The sequence below is a fragment of the Alligator mississippiensis genome, chromosome 9 (genome assembly GCF_030867095.1).
Source record: "Alligator mississippiensis isolate rAllMis1 chromosome 9, rAllMis1, whole genome shotgun sequence".
NCBI classification, from domain to species: Eukaryota; Metazoa; Chordata; order Crocodylia; family Alligatoridae; genus Alligator; species Alligator mississippiensis.
This window is the reverse complement of record NC_081832.1, coordinates 19706815-19723112: the sequence shown is the minus strand read 5'-3', so window position 1 is coordinate 19723112 and position 16298 is coordinate 19706815. Positions and strand designations below refer to the sequence as shown.

The 16298-nt window shown below is 46.8% G+C and overlaps 1 protein-coding gene across 1 annotated transcript; it reads left to right on the top strand.

The window, feature by feature from the left end:
* Nucleotides 1–2238: 2238 nt before the first annotated feature.
* Nucleotides 2239–15811, top strand: LOC102565099 (protein FAM83D). The gene is made up of 4 exons (XM_059733208.1): nucleotides 2239–2696; nucleotides 12304–12471; nucleotides 13025–13149; nucleotides 14599–15811. The coding sequence occupies exons 1-4, from the start codon at nucleotides 2271–2273 to the stop codon at nucleotides 15542–15544; spliced, it is 1665 nt and encodes a 554-aa protein (XP_059589191.1). The 5' UTR covers nucleotides 2239–2270; the 3' UTR covers nucleotides 15545–15811.
* Nucleotides 15812–16298: the final 487 nt, after the last annotated feature.

The window sequence follows — 16298 nt, the reverse complement described above, 5'->3', positions numbered from 1 at the left end:
ATCATGTGAGTGGAGATAAAACTTCAGGGAAGGAGCTGTGTAAAGAAATGTTTTTTGCTTTTAAAAAGAGGGCACAAATGAAATGGGAATGCTACCTTTCAGTTGAGTTTACCCCTCCCTTCCATCCAGGAAGAGCACACACCACCTGCTGAAACTTCCTTAGCCTGACGAAGGGTTTTTGAACTCGAAAGCTTGCTTAATAACTATTCTCCGACTATTTGGGTTGGTCTAATAAAAGATATCAAATTCACCCAAGGAACCTTGTCTGCCTATGTCCTTAGACCAACACGGCTACAACCCAAACCCCTCCCTTCCAAGCACTTCCCCCCCCATGCAGAAGCTTACTGTAACGCTTCTATTTTCTCACCCATTGTTTCCTATCTAGACATTTATTTTTTTTCAGTGTTTCATCACGTTTCAAACTTTCTATCCCTTTCTTCTCAATACCCTTCTGAACAGTTTCTGCCATTTCTAAAGGCTAAATTCAACAGGACCAGAACTTCAGAAGGGTGCCGAGGGTTTTAAATTCCCTTCCTATCTTAATCTTCTACGTATCTTCTTGTGCTAGTACTAAGCAACCCTCTGGGTTTTTCCTGTTCAATATAGCTGTGTCTGTTCAATATGACCCAGCAAAGGAGTGCTCTTCAAAGTGTTATAAGACATGAATGAGTTTGCAAGCAGTGAAAAGACCAGAGGTTCAAAGGTAAGGGACTAAGATAAGAATTGCCATTTGCTGGGTCAGACCTTAGGTCCATCCTGCCGAGTATCCTCTACTCACGTCTCCAGGCAGAGTTTCAGTGGGCACTGTCCAGTGTGCTCTATTTGGTGTCCCCCCTTGGTGCATTCGTTCTGAACCTTTGACCTGCGCTCCCATGCTTGCTATGTTTTGAGTTGCCCGAAGGAATCAGTTGTTATCTTTAGTGGCCTCCCTCTTAAGGGAGACTTATAGCATTGCTTGGTGGGCCTAGGCCTACACCCAATGGCGTAACAAATAGGCCTGTGTCACTCACTGGCAGACAGTGGATGCTGAAAGGGAGAGTGAACTAGGTATGACCAGGGTTTTGCAGTTCTCCCATTTGCAGCCTCCAGCATTTAAAGTCTAGGAAGTTCTGATTCAGAGGCTGTAAACCTAACTCCTGCGTTTATAACTACTGATGCCCCTTTCCTTTAAGAATCTGTCCAATGTCTTTTTGAATCTGGTGAAACTGGCATCACTGCACACTTATCCAAATTGAATTGCCTCTTCCACTTAGCTGTGAATAAAAGCAAGTCAGCAATGTTTAGTTTAGCAACTTCAAAGCTGCTTTCCTAAACAGTGAAGAAATTGAACATGAACCCCCAGCTGGTGCTGGAGGCTGAAAACCCCCCAGACTGAACTCTCTCTGCTCCCTTTCCCCGCTCCCATTCTGAAAATAGCAGCAGCCTGGGAGGGGGCAGCACAGACACACTGTACAGAAGGCGCTGTCTGAACCCTCATGCAACGATGGTTCAGTTTTTCACTCAACTGGCTATTTTTGACTGCAGCTGTGCACTCCTGTTTGGTCAGGGCTGTAGACCACTGTCTATGGCCAGATTGAGTGAAAATTGTTACTTCCGTCTGTGCCCTAAAGGGTGTGTCTGAGCAGGGAGCGAATCTGTGAGGCTGAGGGAGCCACAGGAGGAGTCTGTGATAAAGAGCCACAAGGGGACACAGGAGCCTGCCTGCCTGGGAGAGCTGTGGGCTGGCAAAGAAACGATAAGGCAGGGACTTTAATTAGCCTTGGCCCGGTCAAACAGGGGCCGAGCTGTGCGCCCGGCCGGTTATGCTAGTGTAACAGGAAAAACTTTCTGGGTGTAAAAGAGATAAAGCTCTTGCTTAGGCAGTGCCTAGGCTTGGTTCCTCGTGCCTGGCGGGCTCCCAGGGGCAGGGGATGGTACCGCTGCCTACGGAGAGCTCGTGGGCGCACATACACGTTAGCACGAGCAGCCCCTTGCAGCCGGCGGTGGTGGGGAGGGAGTCCCGGGAGAGCGCACGTCCCAAGGGGCTCCCAGGACACCAGGGGCCTCGGCGCCTTGCGGCCAAGCCCGGAGCCCGCCCCGGCCGACACCCCCTCGGGGCTCCTCAGGGGCAGCCACGCGGCCCCGACACAAGCGCGCGCCGCCTCCCGCGGCGGAGCCCGTTCAAATGCAGCCAACCAGGCGCGGGCGGGGCGGGGTGGGCCGGGGCGGCTTGTTTGGATTTGAACCGCGGATAAAAGCGCGGCTGCAGCGGGCGGCGACGCCTCGGCCCCATGGCGACCGGCTCGCAGTGCGCGGACGAGGCGGCCGGCGCGGCCGGGCTGTACAGCGAGGCGCAGCGGCTGGCGCTGGAGGAGCTGGTGGCCGGCGGGCGCGACGCCTTCCGCGCCTTCCTGCGGCGGGAGCGGGTGGCCGAGTTCCTGTCGGAGCCCGAGCTGCAGGCGCTGCTGGAGGCCGCCGTGCCGCCCCGCCAGGAGCCGGAGGAGCCGGGCGAGCGGTCGCTGGACTGCTCCTCGCTCACCTACTTCCCCGAGCGCTCGGACGCGGAGCCGCCGGCGCTGGAGCTGGGCTGGCCGGGCTTCGCCAGCGGCTCCTTCCGCGGGCTGCCGCGCGTCGAGGCGCACTTCCAGCCCGGCTACGGCGCCGAGCTGTACGGCTGCAAGGAGGCGGTGCGCAGGGAGATCCGCTCCGCCAGGGAGGTGAGCCCCGCCCGGCCCCTCCTGCCCGGGCTGCGGCTCTGGCTCGGGGGAGCACCTGATGCCCGCGGGGGCTCGTGCGCGGGACCCGAGGACCCCCCCGTTCCCGCGGCCGCTCCCCGCGCCGGGGTGGCAAGGGCTGGGCGCCTTCCCAAAGCCCGTGGCCCAGCCCTGTTTCTGTTGAAGCTACACTGCCTTTCTTCCAGGAGCAAGCCCTGCGCAAAGCCTGCCTGCTTTGGGGACTGGCCTGGCATCCTCCCCTCCCATCAGCCGCATGCCCTGAGGCGCTGTCCATTGCTCTGCCCTTAGTGCCTGTGTGTGCCTTGATGTAAGCGTCAAGGTGGAGCTGGGCCCTGTAACTCTTGTATCTAAAAGGTCCCAGAATGTGGCTGAGCCACGGGCAGGTAACGAGAGGGAATCTGGGGAGAACTGGGAAGAAAGTGAGAGTGAGAGGTCACAATATGAAACTAGTAGGGAGTACAGTTAAAACTAACACAAGGAAGTTGTTTTGTTTTTCCCCCTTGCCCATTGTGTTATTAAAACTCATTGCTGCCAGGTGTGGTGGAAGCTGACTGGTTAGCTAGATTCAAAAAGGCATTGGATATGCTCTAGGAGGAAAGGGACAGCAGTAGCTATCGAGCGCGTGAGTTAGGGGTACAGCCTCTGACTCAAAACTTGCTAGACCAGGGTGGGTGCCAGAGCATGCGCTCAAACACGTTTTGCTTGGCATACATGCCTCGCAGGGGAAGGGCCAGGGCTGCGTTGCCACAAGGATCCGGCCTTCGGCAGCTGCCCTGCCATCCACCCTGGCACGCCAACGTCTTACAAATCAAGGTTACTGGTGTTTTTTGGCATTCTACTTCCAAAAGTTGCAGACCCCTGTTCTAGAGCTTAAATGCTGGAGGCTGCACGTGGGGGGAACCTGGTTATACCCAGTTCACTGTCCCTTTCAGCATCCGTGCTCTGCCCCTGTGTGATCCAGACTGCTGGGCAAGGGGGACTGTGGTCTGACGCAGTAAATGGCAGTTCTTGTGTTCTAAGACATTTGCTTCTTCACATTCTGAGGTTGTACTTGGTGTGAGCTGTTATTGTAATGGAGAAGACAAACCTTAAATCAGGTTTGTTATGCTCTCTCCGACTAGCAGAGTGGTTGCTTTTCTTGCCCTTCAACAGCTACTTTCTCAATTTGTGCGTTAATTTGCATGAACGATGCCTGCCCCTGGTGGCTGGGGGGCACGGCAGCAGTAAGCTGTGAGCTCCCACAGATGCTCTGGAGTGGGGAGGTGGTGTGGTGAGTGCCGACCAGGGGTCGGCAACCACCCACAGATGCCACCGACAGTGGCAGCCAGAGTCAATTGCTGACCTCCCGCAGACACCATCAGCGGTGGCAGGGGGTGGCAAGCGGCAACTGTCCTCAGCGTCGGCGGTGCCTTTTCATAGGGGGTCACCTACACGCTCAGGGGGTGCACGTACACCTGCATGCACCCCCTACATGTTGCCAGTGATATTTTTGTAAGCATTTGAAGGCTTCTTCCTTATTTCTCCAATAAATACTTGTGCGCACAGGCTGAATCGCCTTACTAACCGGGGTTTATTGTGAAAAATGATGTCTTTGAAAGGTAGGTATGTGAGCAGCAACGATTTTTCAGTCATATCTTGTATTGGCCCAACTACATAGTTGAGATAAAATGTAGACAAGATTTCTAGTGCAAGATGTAGATATATACAGCCTGGGTGGGGATACAGAGGTGTTTGGATGATTTCTTTCTGGAATGAGTGCAACCCGACTCCTTAACATGGGAAGATCAAGTTGTAAACACTAATGTTGGCTTCTGACAGAGCTGACCTGACAAGTTTCCTTTTTTAAATCATTTTGTGTATAACAGTCTGCAAATGCATTGGGACTGTCTTTCAATATGCTGCACCCTGGACATCAAGGCTGCTGCAGATGGTAAAAAAGCAAAAAAACCCGGTGCTTTCCTTTAAACTCTGCTCATTCCCATGCCAAGCTCTGCATGCCCAAAAGAAGCGGCACCTTAATTGGACCCAGCTCACCAGATGTTTGTATAGATCAAGGGCTTTCGTGGGGCTTTTTGGTGCTTTTATTGAATAGCTGTTTGAATCAACTGTAGCTAAAACTAAACAAAAAAAAACATACCCCTGCAAAAAACCCCCGCTGAAGCACCCGATCTATGCCGATGCTTCAGGGCTGGGTCAAAATAGCATGCTGCTTCTTCCAGTCAAACTCGTTTATCTTATGTTGGCTTTTTTTTTTTAACGTCTGCAAACAGTCCAGGACACGTCTGTTGCAAACATCAGGCTTAAGGGTATGCAGTTCAATAGCTTTCAAATTTTTTTATTTTTTTTGGAATGACTTGTCTTTTAAACTTCCTGTGGACTGACTACCACACCTTTTTTCTTCAAAGTTTTAACTGAAAAGGTTGCAGGGGGTGGGGCAGGCATTGGTGAAATCTGAGCCACTGGTATAGGTAAAAGGATGTACCATTTTTTTTTTTTTTATTGACCAAAAACCAGAAGGGAAGCTTTCAGTGAATGAAAAAGTATCCTATTTGGTAGTATGCAAACAGCCTGCTGGATTTTCAGGCCTACAAGATTGGAGTCAAATGCTGTAACTGAAGCTGAAAATACCCTTAACAACTTCAGGGAGCAGGCAGTGAAGAGTTGTACCTTGTAGACTAATTCAGAGGTGCATATGCTTTTGTAAGTAGTGGCTAGCTTCATCAGATGATTAGTAAAAGTTGTTGCTTACAAAAGCATATGCATATCTGAATTAGTGTCTAAGGTGCAACTTCGCCCTGCCTTCTGCCTGACCCAAGACCAACAGGGCCAACTACCTCTTTTCAACTCCTGTGTTGCTAACCACATTGGACTTGAATCAAAAGTCTGTTGAATAGCCACTAATTAAATCACAATGGTCTGATTCAGGGGTTATCCTGGGCATTAGAAGCTGGCTGGAAAAGTAAAGAATCTATCACTGGGCAGCTACTAATGGCCAGGAAGGACCTTTCCCAAAATATTGTGTGATGACCTGAACCAAAACAGTGCTGTAGCATTTATGCTTAGAGCACTGGTTTGTCCTGTATGAAATTTTAGCCATTAGGTAGAGAACTGGACTTCTTTCCAGATTTCTCAACTGAACAGGGATTAAAACAGTAGGAAGAATGGTTTTATATAGGTTGGAAACAGATATGGATCTATAGTCAGTGACTTGACCTAACCACTATTCAAGTTGAAATATACAGGTTGAAAAGGTACAGTCCAATAGCAAGGCTGAAAGTCCTTGACAACACCCTTGGTAATAGGCTTTCTAGCATGGGTTCCTATATTAATGATACCAAAAATCTAGAAATACTGGATTCAAATAATCTTCTAGGGGCATGGTGACTGAACAATCAGTTCTTATGACCTACAAAAGTTTTTCCCTGTGTCAGAAGAGCCTGTCATCAAAAATGCTTGCTGCAAATTGCAGCAAGAACACTCCCAGAGACTGACTTCTAAAGAGATCATGTCTGTAGCACAGTATTTTGGATGTGTGTATTAATACCCAACAATATTTGGGTATTTACCTTTTTATCATATCGGAGAGTTGCTGCTGAGTTTCTTAATGCCTCCAAGGTGGCTAATCTAGTCTAAGTCTTCCTTTTGTACATCAGTGTTAAGTTGCTGGTGATTTATGTCTGTTCTATTTAGTGAGGGTTAAAACTCCATTTGAGAGAATTAAGTGGCTCAAATACCTTAAATGATAAGTGAGATTCAGAGATGAAACTGAACAGTCACAGGTACAGAACTAGTGCAATTAAAGCACATGAGTAGCTTAAACTCTTCTGTGCCTGCATGGGCAGGCTTCAGTGGCAGAAACCAATTAACTGTCTGAGCAATTTAAAGTCACCTTCTTTTGTAGTAAACTTGAATAGATCCTGGTAACATATTTCAATAAGAGAAGGCCTGAATAATCCTACATGGATCAGTCAATATATCGAGGGTCTGGTTAGTGTCTTTTTTTCCACCCTTCCTAAGCAGTGGAAAATAATCTTGCCTTAATTACAATTAGGATTTCTAGGGCAAAATCTTCTGTACAAATGGTACTTAATGGGCCTCTGAGAATAAGAACCAACCAAAGAATTAAAGGGAGAGCTGTTCTTACTGAAATTATTTTCCATTTCAAGAGTCCACTATTTCAAACTGAAGTTGAGAATTTGGAACATCTAACATTTCAACATTTTTTTTGTCAAAGATGTGAACTACATTGGTCCTAAGAAGGTAGAGTTTGTAGTGGAGGGATTGGGGCAATGGATTTTAGCAGCTTTTCTGGTTTGGGATGGTTGTATATCACTTCTCGACCTCCTGTGGGCTAAGATTAAGTGTATCAATAGCTGGGCCTTGTGCGCATCTCCAACTCATGGTATTTCCATATATAATCCTAGGTTCAGGTATAATTTTGCCCAAGCTTTAGATTTGCCTTATCTCTTGGATCTTCTTTTCTCCTTTCACTTTCATTGTCTCTTAATAGAGACATTTTATAGGTCTCTGAATGCCTGCATTTAGCTTCATGCTACAAAAAAGGTAAGAGGGTGGGCATGTTGATCCCACTAAATGCTGGTGGGAGAGGCTGCCTGCTGCTTCCTGAATTGTGGAACTTCAGTCGCAATAGACATGATAATTTGGAAAAAAAAAATTAAAATATCTGATTTAGATTTTTTTTTCCATTTAATTATATTTATTTACTTTTTTTGTTAAAATGCTTAAAAAAATAAACCTATATAAAGACAGTTTTTAATGTAAGATATGTTAGAGCTCAAAGATATCATCATGGAACAGGGAATATAACTTCTAATTATGTACTACTTGAAACAATATATTCATGTAACCTTTTCTAAAAAGTTTTTATAAATAGGTCACAGCAGACCACAGACTATATTAGGGGCCCAATCTTATAGGGTTTCTGGAGGCTTCTCCATAGTTTGGTAGAGATTTAAAGAAAACCACGCTACCTAATGGGACTCAGTGCTTACACTAGAAAATCCCATTTAGCATCTCTGTGATACTTAATTTTAGTTCTCAAACCATTGATTTTAGGGGTGCACCGATAAAGATTTTTTGGGCAATACTGATAGCTGATTATTAACCAGCCATATCAGTCAATACTGATCCAATTACTGATATGCAGCCCAGCAGCTTGGAAAGCAGCATCTGGCTGGTAAGTCTGTTGGAATGGGGAGGGAAGGGGCGTGGAGGGCAGATCGAGGCCCCCGTGGTGAGGGAGAGAGTGGGGCTGGGGCAGGCACTGCACAGCTGAGGTGGGGTGCAAAATGGAGCTGCGGCTTGTTTGGGGTAGCAGGGGAAGAGGTGACTCCCATCATTATGCACAAGCCCAGGGGAGTCATAGAGCGCATGTGCCCCCCTGGATCTGTGTGAGGCCAGGGAGGGCTGCATGCTTGGGGTCAGAGGCTGCATCAGTCTCTTCTTGACAGGGGTGACTGGGCTGGGGCTGTGCTTGTGCCAGGCAGCGGTGGTGCTGGGAGGTAGGCTACACCCACCCCAAAATTCACTGTAGCGGCTGCTGTCGGTGCCACCATCTGCCCCACTCCCACCTGGCCCCGGGCCCAGCTCCCCTGTTGGGAAGAGGCTGGTGCAGCCCACAGTAAGCAGCCCACCATTGCCTTGCGTACAGATCCAGCGGCATGTGTCTCCCATGTTTTCTCGGAGGTACGTGCAGCAGAGTCTGCTCCCCACCCCTGGAGCCACAGCTCCATCCTATGCCCTGCCCCAGCTTGGCATTACCTGTCCTAGCCCCACTCCCTCTCTTACCTCTGGTGTTGATCTGCCCTCCCCCATGTCCCTTCCCCACCACAGACATACCAGCCAAATGTGCTGTCCAAGCTGCCAGGTTGTGTTCCTGGTTGTGTGCATGTATGCAACATTTATTGGCAACATTATTGGACACATCAGCCAAAAAAACAAAACAAAACAAAAAAAGGCCGATTGCTGATAATGTCAATTTTCCTTTGATTGCTGCAGATATAATATGGACCGTATCGGTGCACCTCTAATGGACTTGTGTTTCCAGAGATAACAACCTTGTTAACAGCAGTCTATGGAGATGAGATAACAGACGTGATTACCTTACCTATTGTCTCTTTGCAAGTTTGTGTGCACACAGTCAAGCCCTTGCCTGTGCAAAGTTTCAAGAAGTTAAATGAATAGAGGATTGTTGGGGGTGGAATAGATCTGGGCAAGGAAGAGGAGTCTGGAGATAAATGCAAAGAAGGAGGGGCAGTAGAAACAAAAGAAATATTTTGAGTAGACTGTTCCAGAAGTCTTGAGGGAGAAGTTTGAGTATAGACTCTCCATTGATTTGAGATCTAGTAAGGGAATGGTGTGGTAGAAGGGAAAACCTATCACAATAGCAGGCTTGCAAAGCTGTAAAAGAGACCCTGTTTGTGAATTCTGATATTATAAAAGCCTTTGTCTGTCTGTCCGTAATGCTTTATTTGCACTCTGATTGGTTGTTTTACACAACCAATCAGAGTGCTCCAGCAGTGTTTTGGATAGGAAGTGGCAGCGGTGCAGTGGAGCAGAAGGCCCTACCCCTACCCCCTGGCTCTGCTCCCTGCACGTGGCAGCAACAGAACAGCTGGAGCAGGGGGAGATGCCAGCACTGCTGGCCTTGCCCCACCACCCCTGCCCGATAGTCCACACTGTCATGGCAGGGCCATCCCACTCTGTCTCCAAAGAGCCGGGCTGCAGCTGCTGGCATTACCCCCCCCCCCCCCCCACTCCTGCCCCTCAGTCTGTCATGGCAGTGCTGTCCTCCAGCAGGGCCGGAGCAGGGGAGCGAGGCCAGCAGCTCTGGCCTCACCCCCCACCTCATGCCCTGCTCCTTGTAAGCAGAGCAGGACAGGGGGGAGGAGGGGAAACAGGTCTGGAGTCAACACAATGAGGGGGGAGCAGGGGTGGGGCCAGATGTGGGGCTCCATCCCCCCCTCCATGACAGTGGGGACTGAGTTGCTGGAGCAGATGGGCAAGGTTGGGGGGGGGGGGGAAGCAGGTGCATGGAGGCAGAGAGGCAGTAGCACAGGGTGTTGGGTGGCGGCACTTCATCCTTGCCCATCCCCCCTGTCATTCTTGATGGGCAATTGGCTAGTGTTTTTAAAAAGACTATATCAAGCAACAAGTATGTGCTTTTTATAGAAAATGGTGATTAAATGGAGGCTTCCTGACTGGTGATTTTTAAATCATGATTTAACTCTATTTGATTTAAAACAAATTCACACTGGATGACGGGTGGATATAACTTTCAACCTGAAATTGTACACAGCCCACTAAAAAGAAGAGTAGAAGTGTATTAAATGAAATGTAATTGATCAGTGAGCAAGATGTAATCAACCAGCAGCTAGTTATTATTGCCTAGTTGCTGAGTCAGTATGTGAGTCTAAATGTTGAGATGTCCTAAAGAAAGACTTAGAACAAAACATTTTCCCACGATCTAGCTCTACAAAGAATGCCCTTTGTACCCTGTGAACCAGAGTTAGTTCATTTTGCCAGATGTGCTAATTTCTGCCACTGCAGTTCCAGGTATATAAAAAGATGAGGTGGGGACCATGAATCAGGAATGTTAGAAGCTCCACCTCTAACGACACCCTTTCACATGGCAAGCGTCACTGAAGTTGCAGTGTGCAGCTGGGTGAATAATATGCAACAGTTGACTGGTTTGACAAATTTAGTACAGATCTTTCAAAAGTAGCAGTTTTGGTCTAACAGCTCCCATTTAAGTAAAACGATTTCAATTGATCTACAGGGAGCAGATGCAAGTCAATCAATACATGTGGTTTTGCTAAATCCCGCTCTAGCCTGCCTTTCCTGAGGCTGTCTGGTTATGACAGCTTTTTTTTTCCTTCTTTTTTTTTTAAGCATTTGTCAATTTCCAGACTCTAAAAGGTTTCAGGTGTTTGGTAGATAACATTCAAGTAGAATGACCTTTCATAGGATGCTCAAATTGCATGGCATGCTTTCTCTCCCTTCAGGTTTGGAATTCGAGAGCAAATACTGCATTTCCTGACTCCATCTGCATTTAGGGGATAGTTTCATAGATTTCATAGACATTAGGGCCAGAAAGGACCTCACAAGATCACTGGGTCCCCCGCCCCCTGCCCAAGGGGCAGGAAGTCGGCTAGGGTCAAAGGATCCCAGCAAAATAAACATCCAAATGTTTCTTGAAAGTGTCCAGCGTAGGTGCTTGCAGCTTCATCGGGCTGGCATAGCTGCTTAGAGTGCACCCTGGCGATGGGTGGTGGGGAGATCCAGGGTTGCACCTCAAGTGGCTCTGCCAGCCCCAAGGAGCTCAACCTGCCCTCCCAGCACTGCTGGATTACTCCCGGGGGTGCGGGCCCCCAGATCTGTGCATGGGATGATAGGAGGCTGCCGCTGTCAGCAAGTGACATGAGTTTTGCTTTTAGCAGTTTGAGGTGCAGGTTCCCAGAAACCCCTGCATCTCTCTCCTTGAAACTTGGCAGGCTGCATGCCCTCAGAAGGGGCTACTATCCCTGCAATTTTCATCCAAATCAGGCAAGTGACAAAGTTATAGGCATTTTCATGATTCCCCATTATAGCCTATGGGTGAAATGTCGAAATGCATTGAAACAGTGAAACAGTTTCAACAAAACAGAACAGTGCTTTGAAACGAAACACTGTCCCTTCAAAACAGCAAAACAGAAGTTGAAATGAAACGGTGCTGTTTGGCACAGTGCTAATCACGCACCCTGAGTGTGCTGAAGCAGTGTGCATCTTCCACAGTTTGATAACGTTAGATCCCCACACACCTGCATTTCTTCATAGCAATTCTCCTTGATGAATATGCTGCAGCAAGCCCATCACACTAAATCCATTGCCTACCCTTATCCTCTCCAAACACATAGATTTATTTCATCTGCATTATGGAACAGATGTCTAGCTCCCAGTGGATATGCATATGCTAGAGAGCATATTGCCATCATCACCAGTTTAATGGTCTGGGAAGTTAAATGAAATTCTTACAGAAAATAACTACAATGGTACCAGCACAGGTGGAAGGCTGGCCTTTTAAAGGTAGTGGACTGACACTCAAAATAGTGATCTCTGTAGCCCTTTATATTTGAGTTCAGGTTCTAGTTCTACCATAGCATGTTTGTGTGACTGTGAGTAAATCATTTGGTCTCTCTGTCTGTTCCCCACATGGGGTTCATGTTGAATCCTCATATCTCAAAGGTATTGTGAAGATAAATTTCTTAACGCTTGAGAGTTGCTGACACTCAGCAAAGCCTCTAGCATAGACAAAGGTTTTTAGGTCTGAAACTCCCTTTTTCTTCCCCTGTTGAAGTGGCTGCAATTGGGTTTCCTGTGTGCTCCTGGACATGGTGTATTTGCAACTGAATTGGGGGAACACAAAAAAACTCAGTCTTGCCAAAAGACAATGGGAGGCCAAAAAAAGAAATGTTGTATGGAATCGATGTGGGGGAGGAGGAGACTTGGAAAGTGGCTGAAGCTGGAAAGTTGACTGAACTTCTTTGCATGTGCTGTTACTGAACTATTGGCTGTTTCTGTGTTCCTGCAGGTTATCGCTGTGGTTATGGATTGCTTCACAGATATAGATATTTTTGGTGACCTTCTGGAAGCCTGTGGGAAGCGGGGAGTTGCAGTGTACATTCTGTTGGACCAAGAGTTGGTATCTCATTTCATGAAAATGTGCAGTAATTTGGGTGTCGGTCTTGAGCAGGAGATTGTAAGTACTGTATGAGTTGTCTTTGGTATGAGTCAACCCTATAGATATCAATGGAAAAATATGGAGAGAACAGAACAAAGACAAGGAGAGGGGGGGAAAAGCAAAAAAAGGAGGAAGAGAGAACCAAAATGAAGAAATCGTGACAGTAATAAAAGTTAAATCATTTTCTGTTGTGGGGTATAACAGTATGGTACTAACTTGATTAAATTATAAGGCCATATATTGCACTGGATCTCTGTGAAAACTTCCATTTAATGTTAGTTGGAGCTTCTCTAGATAGGACTTGGCACCACAAACAGACTTTTTTTTTTTTCTCTCCCAATTCGTGATTTGTAGCTAAAAAAGAACTGCGCTCTGGTTCCTCCAGACTTGAGATACCCAATAGTTGGAATATAAGCTGTGTAGAGAGGCAAGGTCTTTGCCTCTAATGTATCCGTCACATAACTGATTGTTCTGCTCACTTTTTTTTTTAATTTTCCACTGTTGTCTTTTCTACATAAAACCACTTATTTTCAAAACTGGTTTAGTTTGTTTGTTTTTTTTCTTTAAACAGATGATGAAAGTTCGAACCATTACTGGAAACATTTATTATGCCAGGTCTGGTGCCAAAATTGTTGGGAAAGCCCACGAGAAATTCATGTTAATTGATGGTATTAGAATAACAACTGGTTCCTACAGGCAAGTACTGGGGTCCATTGCTTTTTCAACAGTCTTTGGGAGCAGGAGTCTTCTGTAAAGGGGGCAAACTAACTCAAATATTGCATGATCAGCTCCAGAAACTAGCCTTGGCCTACTCAAAGTTTGTTTGGAGTCTGCAGAAGCTCTGTCCAAACCTGTGTTGATTATAATACCCATGGTGTTCTAGGCTGCTGCTAAAAACAGGGTGCTCATTTGGATGTCTCATGGCTTTTTGTGTGCATTGTTGTGCCCCACGTTCAGTGGGGGTCAAACCCTGTTTCTCAGAGGGACTGTTTTAGTTGAGTACTCTGAATTAAGGAGAAGAGTCTTTTTGCCCATCTTTGCCCTTACTGTTATCTCTGATAGACAGGGAACTCTATTTCATTACTTCCTTCAATTCCCTGCATTGGTGCAAGCTTTCTATAGTCTTTATCACTCAAAACACTTATACTTCACAAGCTTGCCCTTGCATGTGTGGTTTTTGTTGTTGTTTTTATTTGTAGTCTTTCTTCTCTCACTCATGCCCCTGTCCTGTTGCAGTATCAGACAGGAAGCCTAGTCTAACCCTGTTTTTTTTAAAACTACCATACATGTTTGCCAGGCTGATGCCTTTCAGCAGTGAGATTACACTACAGTGGGAGAGAAACATGGTTTGAATGTGAACTTTTGCAACCTGTGAAACCCAGGCAAACTGAATTTGCACAAAGTTGTAACTTGCATGTGACCTAACTGTAGTAATCAGAGGTGTATTAATCTCTCTAAACCCACTGTGGCATTCAAATTTAATGACATTTGTTGGCATAGGACAGGGGTGTCAGATCCAGCCTGTGGGACTCGGCCTGACTTGGTGTGCTGTGTAATGCGTATGCTAGCCCTGTACACTGCATGTGATGTGAAGAGCTAGTCTGGTGCACACTGCATGTGTGCATGGGGCTGGACTGGGCGCATATGCTTCATGTAACAGGACTGATCCAGCATGTGTGCTGCATTTGGTTCCCTGCCAGATTGGTCCGTAAAACCAGTCTATAGGCCCAATCCAAACCAGCCCTGGAGTTAGCGCACAGAGCCAGAGTCAGTGCATAGGGCCACGTTGGTGCAGGCACTGCATATAGTGTGCACTCTATGCCAGCTCCATGCACTGAGTCCTGGACTAGGACTGGTCCAGGGGATGTGCTGAACAAGGTGCCCATTCCTGAATGGCCCCATATGCTAACTCCAGTGTGTGGGGCTGGCCTATGGGCCTGATTCACCCTGCAGACACCCCATGATGCTGGGTGAGTTTGACACCCCTGGAATAGGGAATTAGGGTAGTCCTGGCACAAAGTTAAGTTTAAGTTTTAAATGGGAGTTTTCTAATAACTTGCATCCCATCACCTGGGATGTGGCTGTATTCATTTTGATGTCTTGGTTTAGTAATATTACCGCTGGATATTGTTCTGTTTTCAACAGTTTCACATGGACTGATGGGAAATTGAACAGCAGTAACTTATTGGTACTTTCAGGCCAAGTGGTTGAACGCTTTGACCTGGAGTTCAGGATCCTTTATGCACAGTCACAGCCTCTCAGTTCTGAAGTGCCAACAAGCTGCAGGAACAGTGGCATATTTGATCAGCAGGTCAACAAAAAGCCATCTAAAGAGTGTGCTGTGGGAGATGACTTGAGAGCAGAGCTGGCCAGACTGTCAAGCACTCCCAAGAAACCACTGAAAGAAACGGATTTGGCTGAAGAGAACCCAGGAGATACACTTTATAAGCTGGGGCATCCCTGCCTTGGTGAAGAGCAATGGCTTAGCAGCCAGGAGGCCATCATATCCAAGCAGGTGAACAGCATGCTGACTCAAACAGAAGCATGGGAGGAGAAGCCCAGAGTGATGCTGTCTAATGCTGTCACGCAAACTGATATTGTAATGGTGACAACAGGAACCCAAACCTCTGTTGATACTAAAGCAACTAGCACTCAAACTGCAATTCTACTGAAAACTGCTGTGACACAGACGGATAAAGATGAGCGTGTGGAAGAGCCTTCACTTCAGAGACAACAATCAAAAGATGGATCTTCTGCCTCTGCTGCTTCTAGCCTGTGCTCACAATCTTCATCCTCTTCCAGGTGCTCTCTGGCAAGCTCTGCCAGCTCCATGTCCTCTCTTAGGTCTATTGAGTACAGTAGCTACCACAGGGGAGATAACTTCCACACACTACATAAAGAGAGGCAGTTCCACTACTCTATCATCAGATCTAAGCTTAACCATGTGATGGATCTCCTCGCACGGAGAAACCGCGTGCCTGAACACTACGTGAACCGACACACTGGAAGATGCAATCTGAAACAGAGGCGTGATATAAGCACAAGTCTGCTTAGTCTCAGGGACATTGCACCATTCAGATCAAATAAGTGACTGCTGCCGAGTTGAATTTGGAGCACAAGTCATTGCATGGTACTCTCTATAGCTGCTGATTCTTGTGACTGACTTGGGTACCTTTATATGTGCGTGTCACTTCCTAGAACCAAAGAACCTTGTCTGCCTATGTCACTTCCTAGCACTTTTTTTGTCTCATTCTATGCAACGTGTTAATGCACTGATATGTCATTCATGCTTGTTATGCCATTCATGCCTCCACTTTCATTTTTTTTTATATATATAAAAATTAGTGGTAAAGATTAACCTGGTGTGTTCTACCTTTTGTAAGCTCTTTTTAAACTATCAATGGCAAAATAACCTAGTCAGCACTATATAAAACTGCTGTCCGCTACAATTTTAACTTATTGGGGAAAAACCTTTTTAAGTCTAAATGAGCCTGCTCAAGTTGGCTTCTGAGATCACTTGATTCCAGTTCTAATTGTTGACTGGATGTATATTTGTATACTGTATTAATGCTAGGCTTTGTTTTTAACTGTTTTCTTCTTCCAGTACACTTGTGTTCTGCATGTTTCAGTTTCTGAAACCCACAATACATTTAAGGTAATCAGTGCAGTGAGACCAGCTGGCTTCATCACTTGTTCACTATAGTGATTAAAAACTCTGGTGCATAGAGATTCCAAAAGATTATTTACACTTCTGAAGCTACTACTTACTGTAACTTCCTAAAAGTGGCAGTGAGGATGTGACAGCACTGCTTGGTTACCACTATAACTCCCTCCCCCTCCAGTAT